Source organism: Sus scrofa, chromosome 5 (assembly GCF_054392235.1).
Source record: "Sus scrofa isolate SSC_HxYL_T2T_F1_AM1 chromosome 5, Sscrofa_HxYL_maternal_Yorkshire_Landrace_v2.0, whole genome shotgun sequence".
Classification (NCBI taxonomy): domain Eukaryota; kingdom Metazoa; phylum Chordata; class Mammalia; order Artiodactyla; family Suidae; genus Sus; species Sus scrofa.
The window spans coordinates 77190177-77204713 of record NC_139387.1 but is presented as its reverse complement, the minus strand read 5'-3'; the positions used below and the strand labels follow the sequence as shown (position 1 = coordinate 77204713).

Sequence of the window (14537 nt, the reverse complement as noted above, 5' to 3'; positions counted from 1 at the left end):
AATATCAATAACAAAAGCAAAACTGAAAAATCACGAATTTGTAGAAATTACACTTTTAACAACCAGTAAATCAAAGCAGAAATCACAAGGTTAATTAGAAAATATTTAGGAAGGGGGAGTTCCCATTGTGGCTCAGTGGTTAACCAATCCGACTAGGAACCATGAGGTTGCCAGGTTCGATCCCTGGCCTTGCTCAGTGGGTTAAAGATCCGGCGTTGCAGTGAGCTATGGTGTAGTTTGCAGAAGCAGCTCAGATTTGGCATTGCTGTGGCTGTGGCATAGGCCAGCAGCTGCGGCTCTGATTAGACCCCTAGCCTGGGAACCTCCATATGCCGCAGGAGCGGCCCTAGAAATGGCAAAAAGACAAAAAAAAAAAAAAAAATATATATATATATATATATATATATATATATATATATATATTTAGGAGGTAAGGAGAGGAGAGAAATAGGTGAGGAAGATTAAGAGGTACAACCTTCCAGTTGCAAAATAAATGTCACAGTTATGAAATATGTGGGGAGTAGATTCAATAATTATGTAGTATCTTTGTATGGTAAGTGATGGTAATTAGACTTATGGTTATCATTTTGAAATGTATAGAAATATCAAGTCACTCATGTATAACAGGAAAAAAAGAAAATACTTTAGAGGTCAATAAAAATAAAAACACAACACACCAAAATTTATGAGATGCAGTGAAAGCAAAGTCAAGGGGAAATTTTATACTATAAATGCTTACATTGAAAAATAAGAAATATCACAAATCAACTTACAACTCAAGGAAATAAAAAAAAAAGAAGAAAGAAATAACTAGCCGAAAGCTAGCAGTAAAAATAATAATAAAAATATTAGAGCAGAGATAAACTAAATAGAGACTAGAAAAACAATAGAGAAAAATCAATGAAACTAAAACTTGGTTCTTTGAGAAGATCAACAATATTGGCAAATCTTTAGCTAGATGGACTAAGAAAAAAAGAAAAGAAGTCTCAAATTACTAAAATAAGACATGTAAGTGAGGACATGGCTATCCATTTTACAGAAAGAAAAAGGATTATGAAATTTCTATGAACAGTTGTATGCCAAAAATAGGATAACCTAGATGAAATGGACAAATTCTTAGAAAAACAAAACCTACCAAGACTAAACCATGAAGAAATAGAAAATGTTATAGACCTACAGCTAGTAAGAAACTGAAACAGTAATCCAAAATATCCCAACAAAGAAAAGTCAGAGTGCTAACAGTTTAACTGGCGAATTCTACCAAACATTTACAAGAGCCAATATCAATCCTGTTCAAACTCTTCCCAAAAATTCAAGAGGGAAGAACTTCCTAACTCATTTTTTTTTTTTCTTTTTAGGGCCATACCTGAAGCATATGGAAATTCCCAGGCTAGGGGTCAAATCAGAGCTGCAGCTGCCAGCCTACAGTGCAGCCACAGCAATGCCAGATCCAAGCCGCATCCGTGACCTATGCCACAGCTCATGGCAACGCAGGATCTTTAGGCCACCGAGCAAGGCCAGAGATCAAGCCCTCATCCTCATAAATACTATTCAGGTTCTTAACCTGCTGAGCCACAAGAGGAAATCTCCTGACTCATTTAATAAAGCTAGCATAATCCTGATACCAAAGCTAATGACACTACAAGAAAAGATAACTACAGACAAATATCCCTTATGAACATTTACTTTTAAAAAGCCATCATCCAAATATTAGGAAACAGAATTCAGCAGCATATTAAAATGATTATGCACCACCATAACCAAATGTGATACAAGGACAGGTCAACATATGAAAGTCAATCGATGTAATATACCACATCAACAAAATAAAGGAGAAAAAACACTTGGTTGTCTCAATTGATGCAAAAAAAGGCATCTGATAAAATTTAACACACGTTTGTGATTAAAAAAAAAAACACCAAACACAGGAGTTCCCGTTGTGGATCAGCAGTAATGAACCAATTAGGATCCAGGAAGACACAGGTTCTATCCCTGGCCCCGATCAGTGGGTTAAATAAAGGATCCAGCGCTACCATGGGCTGCTGTGTAGGTTGCAGACGAGGCTCAAATCCTGAATTGCTATTGCTGTGGCTGTGCTGTGGCTGTGGCCGGCAGCTGCAGCTCCAGTTCGACCCTTAGCCTGGGAACATTCATATGACATGGGTGCAGCCCTAAAAAATTAAAAAAAAAAAAAATCCAACAGAAAGAAAAGAAACTGTGACAACAAAGAAAAGCTACATACAACAAACCCACAATCAATATCACACTGAATTGTGAAAAACAGTTTTTTCTCTAAGATCAGGAATAAGGAAGAATGCCCACTCTCATCACTTCTATTCAACACACTACTGGAAGTTCTAGCCAGAGCAATTAGATAAGAAAGGAAATAAAAGGCATCCAAATTGGAAAGGAAGAAGTAAAATTATCTGTTTCCAGATGATATGATCTCTTATGTTTAAAAAAAAAAAAAAAACACACAACCCTAAAGACTCCACAAAAAAAGCTTTTACATCGAATAAATGAAATTTAAAATGGGATACAAACTCAACATACAAAAATCAATTGTATTTCTATATATACATGAACAAAAAACAAACTGAAAAGGAAGTCACACAAACAAATCCACTTATAATGGCTTCAAAAACAATACTTAGGAATTAACTTAACCAATGTGGTGAAAGACTTGTATTATGAAAACTACAAAGCACTGAGAAAAGATATTAAAAAAGTCAGTACTTCCCAAAGCCATCTACACATTCAATGCAATGCCTAATAAAATCCCAATAAGATTTTTGCTAAATTCTAAAACTCATATGGAATCTCAAGGAACTCCAAACTGCCAAAACAATTCTAAAAAAGAACAACAAACTGGAGGACTCACACCTCCTCATTCCAAAACCACTGTTTCGGTTACTGCAAAGCTATAGTAACCAAAACAGTGTAATACTGGCAAAAGAACAGACATATAGATTGATGGAATAGAGAGCCCAGAAATAAACTTCCTCATACATGATCAGAGAGTCTTTGACAAGGGAACCAAGAATACTCAATGGTGAAAGGATAGTCTCTTCAACAAATGATGCTATGAAAACTGGATATCCACATGCAAAGGAATGAATTTGGACCCTATAACTCCATATTTAAAAATTAACTCAAAATGGATCAAGAACCTAAATGTAAGACCTAAACAATAAAATGCTTAAAAAATCATAGGACAAAAGCACATGATGGTGGATTTGGCAATGACTCCTTGATTATGACACCAAAAGTACATGTAACAAAAGAAAATATAGAAAAATTAGACTTCATGAACATTTTTAAATGTTATGCATCAAAAGACACTATCCACAGAGTAAAAAGGCATCCCACAGAATAAGAGAATATATTTGCAAATCATATATCCTAATAGGCAAAGAAGGGAGTTCCCACTGTGGCTCAGTGGTAAAGAACCTGACTAATATCCATGAGGACACAGGTTCAATGGCTGGCCTCACTCAGTGGATTACGGATCCAGTATTTCCATGAGCTCTGGTATAAGTTGCAGACTCAGTTCAGATCACACATTGCTGTGGCTGTGGTACAGGCCGGCAGTTACAGCTCTAATTCAACCTCTAGCCTGGGAACTTCCATAAGCTGTGTGTGCAGCCCTAAAAAGAGCAAAAAAAAAAAAAAAAAAAAAAAGGCAAAGAACTAGAATAGATATTTTTCCAGAAATGGCAAATAGGCACATGAAAAGACACTCATCATCACTAATCATCAGGAAATGCAAATCAAAACTACAATGATATACTACTTCACAGCCCTTGCAGCTACTTCAGACACCCACAGCTCTAAGAATCATACCGTTACCAAGGTGTGAGCAGCCTGAGCCAATGAGACATTACACCCCCGAGACCCAGAGCCACCACAAGCCCCCATACTTGGTGCCCCACAACACTAGATCTGGATCACATCACGGTCCAGCTGCAGATGAAGATCCTTCCTTAGAAAAGTCAGTGCACAAAGTCTGGAAGAAGTAACTGCTTCTTCAAATGTGCAGACACCCACACAAATCCGCAGGGATCATGAACAATCAGGGGAATGTGATACCATCAAAGGAAAACAGTAAACTTACAGTAACTGATCCCAAAGAAATGGAGACACACAAACTGCCTGGAAAAATCATTCTAATTAATTGTTCTAAAGATTCACCAGAGAACACAGCTTAATATTTAAATAAATCAGGAAAGCAATACAAGAAAAAAACAGGAGTTCAACAAAGAGATAGAAAACATAAAAAGGAATCAATCAGTAATTTTGGAGATAAAGGATACTGAATGGAAGAATTCAACAGAGAGCTTCACGAGCAGACTGGACCAAGCAGAAGAAGGTGAACCAAAAGGTAGATAATTTAAAATTATCCAGTCAGAGGGAAAAAAAAGACTAAAGAAAGTCTATGGAACACCATTAAAAGAAACAATCTACACATTAATGGAATCCCAGAAGAAGAGAGGGAAAAAGGGGAAGAAAACTTATTTCAAGAAATAGGGCTGGGACTTCCTAAATGTTGGGAGAGATTGAGACATCAAAGTTCATGAAGCTGATAGTTTCCCCAAACATATTCCATTCAATATTCCAAGACACTGTCAAAAATCAAAGACAAAGAGAGATCTTAAACATGGTAAGAGAAAGGATGCTTATCACCCATAAGAACCCCCACGAGGCTATTACAGGCCCTGAGAAAGTGGGATGATATTCAAAGTGATGAAAGAAAACCTGCTGATAAAGAAAACTTCATCCGGCAATGTTGACCTTCGGAAATGAAGGAGAGACAGAGGCCTTCCCAGACAAAGAAACACCGAGAGAGTTCACTAGACCTGCCTTGCCAAGGTGGCTGAGAGGAGTTTGCTGAGCTGAAACGAAAGGATGCTAATTGTAATAAGGAAGGAGACTGAGTTGGTAATTTTGAAACTTCCCACAGAGAAAAGCCCACATCCTGATGGCATAATTCTTGATAAAGTCCATCTTCGAAAAAAAAAAAAGTTGATGTAACACTTATTATTTATGAAACACTCTCTTCTTTAAGATAAGGAACAGAACAAAGATGTTCGTTCCTTCAACTGAACATTATACTGGAGGTTCTCAGCAGGGCAATAAGATGAGAAGAAAAGGCACCCACAGTGGAAAGGAAGTAAAACTACCTCTACTGCAAACGACGTGAGCTTGTATACAGAAAGTCCTAATGAAGCTACTAAAGAAACTATTAAGACTAGTTAATTAGTTCTGGAAGGCTACAGATAGAAGATCAATATGTAAAAACTAAGTGTATGTTATACATTAGTAGTGAATGATCCAAAAACAAAGTGAAGAATTCCATTTACAATAGCAACAAAAAATACTTTGGAATAAATTTAGCAAAAGAAGGACAAGACTTGTACACTGAAACTACAAATCATTTTAGAAAGAAATTTAAAAAGACCCCAATAAATTAAAAGGCATCCCATATTTACAGTTCTGAAGACTTATCACTGTAATGATAGCAGGACTCCCCAAATCAATCTACAGATTCAACACAATCTCTATCAAATTCCCAGCTGGCTTTTTGGCAGAAATTGGTAAGGTGATCCTAAATTTGTATGGAAATGCAAGGGACCCTAAACAGCCAAATCAATACAGACATTGCAGATTCAGTTCCAGACCACCACAACAAAGCAAATATTGTTTGAATCACAGGAATTTTTCAATTTCCTAGTGTATATAAAGGTTATGTTTACACTATACACTATGAAGTATATATACTTAGTCTATTAAGTGTGCAATAGCAATATGTCTAAAAAAATGTACATACCTTAATTTTTAAATACTTTATCACTAAAATTCTAACCATTATCTGATAACAGAGAATTTGTTTAGATATTTCAATTTTAGAAATTGAGGAGTTCCCGTCGTGGCGCAGTGGTTAACGAATCCAACTAGGAACCATGAGGTTGAGGGTTCGATCCCTGCCCTTGCTCAGTGGGTTAACGATCCGGCGTTGCCATGAGCTGTGGTGTAGGTTGCAGATGCGGCTCGGATCCCGCGTTGCTGTGGCTCTGGCGTAGGCTGGTGGTTACAGCTCCGATTAGACCCCTACCCTGGGAACCTCCATATGCCGTGGGAGTGGCCCAAGAAATAGCAACAATAACAACAACAACAACAACAACAAAAAAGAAATTGAAAGGATGCCATAAACCTTCAATTTCTAAAAACACAACATCTGTGAAGTGCAGTAAAATGAAACACATAAATAAGGCCTGCCTGTGTGGAAAAAGAACAAAACTGTAGGATTCACACTTTCCACTACCAAGGCTTATGGCAAAGCTATAGTAATGAAGACAGTGTAGTATTGGTAAGGAATACACTTAAAGATCAGTGAAATAGAATCAGAATCCAGAAAAAGATACCTACTTTTACGGTCAACTGATTTTCAACAAAAGTACCAAAACAATTCCATGGGAAAGAACAGTATTTTCGACAAATGTAACAACTGGATGCCCATGTGCAAAAGAACAAAGTTGGACCCCTACCTCACACCATTCACAAAAGTTAACTCTAAATGAAACAAGGATGGAAATGTAAGAGCTGAAAGTATAAAACCTAGAAGGGAGTTCCTGCTGTGTTTCAGTGAGTTAGGAATCTGACTGAAGCAGCTCAGGTTGCTGGGGGGGCGAGGGTTTGACCCCCGCCCGCGGGGAACTTCATCTGCGGTGGGTGCAGCCATTAAATTTAAAAAACAAACAAACAAAAAAAAACTAGAAGAAAACAAAGGAGGATGGTGAGTGACTGCTAACAATGAGGATGGGGTTTCTTTGGTGGGGTGATGAAAATGTGCTAAAACTAGATTGTGATGATTGCACAGTTCTGTGGATAGACCAAAAGCCTCTGAATTCTACATGTTTAAATGATGTGATTTTATAGTAAGTGACCTGAATCTCATTAAAGGTTTGTTTTTTTTTTTTTTAAACTAACCTATTTAAGATTTCTTTTGTGGAACAAAAAAGAGTCTTTACCTGCAGCTGAATCAGCTTTGAGGAGAATCTTAGGCTTACTTATTCTACCGAGAGACAAAAAGAGAGTGAGCACCAAAGTAACATGGGCATAAATAATACTAACGCCGCCCTTGAAAGATGGGGGTTCTTTAAGATATTTCAGATCCACACATATGCCTCTGGTACAAGGGTTTCCCTCCTGTTGGCTCACTACCTTCAGTCTCCCTCCTCTCCTTCCCTCCCTCCCCTTTAGAGCTCCGGGCTGGGAGTTGGAACATACTGTAATATACACACTGCCTTACTTGGTATATTGTACTTCTGGAGACAGTAAGCAAGTTCCATGGGTTGCACCGCCTTCTGCCGGCTGTCCTGCATCTTCTCCAGCAGCAAGAGCAGCTGGAAGGGGACATTTCTCCTCTGCTCCTCAGCTCCCCTTGGCACTGTCATCCTGTCGAGTGAGAACAGGCATGAACCTCCCTGTCCCCAGGGTTCTCGATGCCAGGTGCACACCAGAATCCTTGGGAGAACCTGCAAAGCTCTCCCTGCCCAGGCCACTCTGCAGACTAACTAAATCAGTATTTCTGAGGGTGGGGCCCAGTTATCAGAATTTATACATTTACAAGCATACTGACAAGGTTGAGAACAAATCAGCTACAGAGATTAGCGGGCCTCACCCTGTCCCCACCCCTCCCGACAGTCACACCCAAACAAAGGTCCTGTGTCCACAGCCAGATGGCCAACCCGAAGCGCTCCAAAAGGAAAAGGCAAATACTGATCTAGGTTCTTTCCTGGGATCTGGGACAACAGAAAGAATGTCAGTGTGTCTTGCAATGATTTGTTTAATTACGGGCCTCTCTCAACTGCCCATGCCCACGGAAGGGAAAAAGGAGAAAGCTCAGGGCAGAAAGGAATGCATGATGAGGTTTATACACGTGAATATATACCCATGGCTGGTGCCTGGGCTCCCGAGGACATTTGCCAGTCAGCCCTGGCTGAGCCTCAGCGTCCTCAGCAGAGCCTGTTGAGAAGAAAGGTTCTCATGATATGTGTAGAGTGTGTGTGTGTGCGTGCTTGTGTGTGTGTGTGCATGTTCGTGTGTGTGTGTGTGTGTGTGCACATGCATGCGCATGTGCATGCACAAGTGTGTTTTGTTTGAGAAAACTCAACAGACTCAGACCTGTCCATTGATTTGGCGATGGTCTTGTCCCAGCTTCCTCTAAACCAAATCAGTGGCTGTTAATCTGGCTACATTTTGGTATCGCCTGGAGAGTCTTGAAAAGTATCAATGCTTGGGCCCTGCCCCCACCACACACCCACCTAGCCCCCAGCCAAAACCAAGGACCTGGGGGTGGGGTCAGCGGTTATGTTTTTTAAAAACTTCTGAGGTGATTACAATATACAGTCCGGATTGTGCAAAACAAGATCTTTTCTCTGGCATCTTTTGAAAGAAGACGTTGAAAAGTCCAAACCACTGTGAATAACCGAATAACTGAAAATGTAAAATAATTACCCACATTCATCTGCCTGAACATAGTCTTACCTCTTCAGTATCTTGGTTAATCCCACATTCATAATCAGCACCTGAATCAGGGAGTTAAGGCAGCAGGTCTGTCCAATGTTGTGCAAACCGACCGGGCCTACAAGGAGCAGAGGGAAGGTACTAAGGGTGAGGCCTACCAAGGAACTCAACAAACACCAAACATTTTTCTAGAACCTTCTAAGGACGTGAAAGCCTATAAAGTACTCCCAGGGGCACAAAGAATTTCCTAAGGAGCTTGCAAACAAATTGGAAAGGGGAGATAAATGTGAGCCTCTGCAAAGTGAAACAGCACAAGGTTTAATAGTCCATGAGGAAAAGAGCCGTCACAAGGAAGCGTATCACTTGTTGTCAAGCAGTAACACAAGCGACTGTAAGAGCGAAGGAAAAGAAAGAGGTGTGACAGGAAGCACATCTGGGAGATAAGAAGCCCTGCCCACCTGCCCATTCAAGCTGCCCCCACAGAACTGAGTCAGCATGAATATCCATGGGTCACAGCCAAGAGTAACTTCTCAGGCCGTCTATTCTGGCCTCCAGGAAAGGCCGCTGCCCAGGCTCTACCCTGTGGCTGGAGGAAGTCACCAGAAAGCTCTGGGGGTGATCCAGCCTCTAAACTCACCCTCAGAGGCTGGAAGCCATAAGGAACTTTGGAGGACACGAGAAAACCAAAAGGAAGCATTTCTCCGACCCACTACCTACCAGCCTCCCTTCCCACCCAACCCTGGGCTCAGCAGACCCCACTAGGTGAGTAATTTCAGAGGGAGGATGGCCCACTGATCTCACAATTCCTGGGGAAATGGCTCTGGGGCCTGAGACAGAGCGATAAGCACGCTCAGGTCCAGGGCCAGAGGAACCACAGGTTTCCACACCCCAGTCAGCTGGGCGCCTTGCCACTAGACACACCAGCATCCAGGCCAGGGGTGCCGAGGGCCACCACATGCCAGCACTGGCTTAAAGCAGTTTCCTCAATCTTCTTCCCACAACCCCATGTGCCCCCATTTCACAGATGCAGACATGGAGGCACAAGAGGTCAGGAATCATCAACCACAAAGCTCTGTTTCAGGGCACAGCGAACCAGCAAGGTGTTTCTATGTGGTCAAAAGAGAAGCCTGGGGGTCTCAACACTGCTGGCAGCCGGGGTGGGGTCTGGGCGCTGTCTCCCTCTTCACAGTGCGGCTCTTTTCCTTCTCCTCAACAGGTTCTGCCAGGAAATGCCAAGACAGCCAAGAGAGACTGGCAAATGTCCTCGAGACCCCAGGCACCATACCCATTAGTGATCACGCCAAGGTCCTCAGGATGCCAGCTGCCAATGTCTTCAGGGCCACACAACCTGCCTTCCAGGAAGAGCTCTCATGGACCAACCTCGGCAGGACCTCTGTGAACACACAGGCAGGAGGTGAACACCCGGGATGCAGAAGCGAGTCATGTGATCAGTTCTGATTCCCCAGAGCCGATTCTGGGGGGAGATGTCGAGGGAGGCTGGCCCCCCAAGCTCTAAGGCTAGAAACAACAACTCGCGAGACACTGTCCCCTTTGTCCTCATCAGGATGCATGGCCACAGCCTCCCCCCTGGGTTCTCTATCCTCACAAATGGCTTGATGTTCATCAAGGGATCCAGACTGACACCTGGACCTCCCTGCTCCTCATGCCGAGGTCCAAACCATCTCTGGGGGCTGTCACTTCACTGCCTGAAGGCTGCTCATGCGCCCTCCTTGCTGTAAACACGCTTGACCCAAGGAAGCCTGTCCTGGCTCCTGGGGTGGCCCAGGGTGCTATCTACTTCCCCACCCATTGTGCACAGAGCTGTGCAGAAAGCCAGTTCATTCCGCTCTAGTGCAAGGAACGGCTATGTCTCTACCTGTAGCAGATGGTGCTGAGCATGCAGGCTCCAGCAGGACAAACACTCCTCCCCAGGTTAACAGGTGGTGGTGGCTGACAGTCCCAGCTGAGTTCCCCTCCAGGAATTCACCCCCGTGAAAAAAGCTGGCCCCGTCCCTATCCAGAGTCTGGACAGTGAGGGGGTGTAAAGGCCTTACCACCCACCAGGAGGTGCAACAGCTCTAAGGGTCACCGGGCCCTGAAATTCCCTTAAGACCAGCTGAGGCCTCTGTCACAAAGCTGGGCAGTTCAAGCCCTCCCTCTGCTCACCTTGCTGTGCTCCCCGCCCCGGGGTGTGGTTCCCAAGGGTGTTCCCAGCAAACCTTCCCCGTGTGCCTCTCGGCAGGGCTACACCAACATCAGAGGAGCAAGTCAAAGGCAGGCCCTTGAGTTGACCGAGTTTTCTCAAACAAAACATACACAAAGTATGTGTGCGCACACACACATGCTGAGAAACGCTGAGGCTCAGCCAGGGCTGACCGGCCAACGTCCTCGGGAGCCCAGGCACCAGCCATGGGTATATATTCATGTGTATAAACTTCATCATGCATTCCTTTCTGCCCTGAGCTTTCTCCATTTTCCCTTCCATGGGCACGGGCAGTTGAGAGAGGCCTGTAATTAAATATTCCACAACATTTTGTTGTTATAGCAGGCATCTAAATAAAAAATTAAAGCGCACAGAATGACCTGGGAAAATTCCTCTTATAAAGCAAAATGGAAAAAGCAGTCTATCAACCATTTCGCCATGATGCCTGGTACAGCAACAAAACATTGTAAAACCTACAGTGAGCATTCTTCCCACCTATTTGATTCTTCCTCAGGCAAACCAAAGGTCATGGACACAACAACCCAGCTGTAAATGAGATCATGTCACCCACCACCCAGATTCCCTGTCCTCTACTTCCTCCTGACAACACAGACTTGAGCCCCCTGGCAAACGTCCTTGGGAGCCCAGATCTTAAATCCTCCCCAGGTCTGTGCTGGGATCTCAGGATGCTCTGGTGTTTCAGAACAAGGTCACAACCATTATATCCTGTCCCTACCTGCCCCAGAGTGGCCCCTAGGTGTCTTCAGGGCACTGCCAGACAAAGCAGTCCACACACGAAGGTGCCTCCCTATCTCCAAGAGAGGCCTGATGTGAAGAGGGTCCATGGCCAGTCCTCCCACTGCCTCGCGTCTTTGATGTCACCGAGCTCTTCAGCTGAAAGGGCTTCGGCTTTGCTGGCGGCCATCTCTCCCCAGGCTCGGTCCTGCTCCAAGGTCTAAGCTGGAGAGCATAACCCATACTCTGTCTGCAATTATTCCCCTGTCTCCTTGCAAATAAATCTGTAGCCTTGCTTTTTTTTTTTTTTTTTTCGGTCCATTTTTAGGGCCACACACATGGTATATGAAGTTCCCGGGCTAGGGACTGAATCAGAGCTGCAGCTGCAGATCTACACCATAGCCACAGCAACACTGGATCCTTAACCCACTGAGTGAGGCCAGGGATCGAACCCACAACCTCATGGATACTAGTCGGGTTCGTTACCTCTGAGCCACGACAGAAACTGCTAAATCTGTGGCCTTCAGACTTATCTGACCATCAGACACAACCAGACACTAAATCAGTATTTAGGAGAGATTCTTAGAGATGTAATCTCAAGGTCATAGTGTACAAAATGTAAGGTTCTTTTTTTTTTTTTTTTTTTTTTTTTTCCTAGGGCCGCACCTGTGGCACATGGAGGTTCCCAGGCTACGCCAGAGCCACATAAACACGGGATCCGAGTCACGTCTGCAACCTACACCACAGCTCATGCCAACGCCAGATCCTTAACCCACTGAGCAAAGCCAGGGATCGAACCCACAACCTCATGGTTCCTAGTCGGATTCATTTCTGCTGCACCATGACAGGAACTCCAGGTTCTTTTTTTTTTTTTTTTTTAAGACACAATACAAATAGCTTTTATTTTTATTGATTGGTTTTTGCTTTTTAGGGCTGCACCCATGGCACATGGATGTTCCCAGGCTAGGGTGTGGAAGCAGAGCTACAGGTGTCAGCTGGCAACGCCAGATCCCCAGCCCACTAGTCAGACTCATTTCTGCTGCACCACAACCAGAACTCCAGTGCTCTTTTTTTCAGTGACATCACTGAATCCTTAACTCACTGAGCCACAAGGGAACTCCTTAAGGTTCTTAATATATGGAGCTAAGTGCCTTGCACCTGTTTGTACTCCAGCCAGTGGCTGAGAGGCTGTCAAGACATGGTGGTCAAGCGAAGTAACCTAAGTTCACTGATGTACACAAGGGCAGGTTTCATGGAAAAAGTGAGTCTGGATTTGATTCTCTTAAAGAGGAAAGGGCATGGTTTACAATAAGAGGCATCTTGTAAATCAACTATGCTTTAATAAAAAATAAATTAAAATCCACCCCCCCAAAAAAGAAAAATGAATACATACACACACACACTAAGAAAAAAAAAAAAAATCAAGGGGTATCTTGAGGCAAGGCAGGTGATGTGCAAGAAAGCCCAGTGGTGTGGGAAGAGGATGTGGAGAGGAGTATGCAAAGGATCATGAGCAGATCTGCAAAGGTAAATCCAAGTCAGGACTGAATAAAATGTAGAAGCTCCAGAATTTTAATTTTTATAAAACGCTAAGTGGTCACTAGTAGTCAGGGAAGTGCAAATCTTGACTGTAACGAAATACCACTTTACACCACTCAACTAGCAACAGTTAAGAATCCCGACTGAAGCAAGTGTTGGATAAATAAGATCGTTTATATATTACCAGGGAAGGGTGTAAAAGGGAACAATCACTTGGGAAAACAACTTGGCATCATCGTGTAAAGTTAAGCATTCACTTAACTTCCACCCAAACATTCAACAGAGAAACTCTTACATGTGTCCTTGGAGACATATATAAGAATGCTCACAGCAGCCTGTCTGTAAGGCAAAAACATGGGAACAATCCAGGGGCTCGACCCAAATGTCAAAAGAGTATGTGCGTAAATGGTAACAAATTTGCACAATGAAATCAGACTCCTCCCTTGCACTGAGTGAACATGTCACAACAGGGTGAATCTTAGAAACACACCGTTGAGTCAAAAGGCATTTCTTTTCATATTTCTTTTTGTAGATTCAAACTCAAGGAAAATGAGACAGTAGGTTGTTTAGGCATCAGTGTGTGTGTGCGTGATAGAGCCTTTTAAATGGATAACGAAGATCAAAAAGACCAGGGAGTCAGTCACCTCTGAAGGGGAGGCAGAGGGATAAGATAAGTAGGGCGTATGTAACTGCCAGGAATGTTCTAGTCTGGGGGGAAGGGGTCCATAAGTGTTTATTATGAGTTAATTAATTAATTGGAACTTGGAGTCAAGGCTGGTGGTGCAGGGCAGACAGACTCGGATGTGGGCATTCTGTCTGCAAAGAGCACATGCTCTGCTCAGCAGGGAAGGCAGAGCTAACGCCACTGCTGACAAATCTGAATTACAAATCACTTCAGGGATTTCCCCCAAGAACTCTCAGTTTTAACTGACCGGAATAGCAGTCCTTAACCTTAAGTTAAGAAGTCCTTAAACTTAACTTCAGGTGAGAAAAGCAGAAGCCAAACCAAGCATGGGTGGGATGGCACTGCCCCCTAGCCGGACACATGAGGAATGTCCAGGTGACGAAAGCTGAGGACAGACTGCCAAGCTGAGAACCAAGTAAGCAGATGCAAGCACACATTAAACAGCGGATGATTAAAGGCAGAATGCAGAGCCCCTGAATCACATGGAGAGATCAGTCATTCCCATCCACGGCCAGAGCACTTAATGAAAGTGACACCATAACCAATCCATTCTAAACACTGTGAGAAGCTTAGACCTTTCAGATGAGGTAGGAAAGTCCCAAAGTGTGGCTTCAACATTATTACTTGGCTAAGATGTGGTCCTTGGTCCCAGCCTTTGAAAGGCCAAACAGCCAAATGCCTGCCTCAGTGCCCCTACTGGTGTCCCTGCACTGGTGCATGATCAAGTGGTCACTATGGTTAGAACCCATGTAACCAGTGTAACAAAAAGGGGGGTAAGATACACACACCCCGATGTTCACAGCAGCACTATCACAACAGCCAAGACATGGAAGCAACCTAAATGTCCTT

General features: G+C 43.2%; 1 protein-coding gene across 1 annotated transcript in view; it reads right to left on the bottom strand.

Annotated features, from left to right (window-relative positions):
• USP18 (ubiquitin specific peptidase 18) overlaps window positions 1-14537 on the bottom strand; it is a gene marked incomplete at its 5' end in the record, with an annotated part of 44755 nt that overhangs the window by 13112 nt on the left and 17106 nt on the right. The window contains 3 exon segments of the mRNA NM_213826.1: window positions 7310-7455; window positions 8548-8644; window positions 9812-9919. Of these exon segments, the coding sequence (NP_998991.1) occupies window positions 7310-7455; window positions 8548-8644; window positions 9812-9815 (247 nt within the window).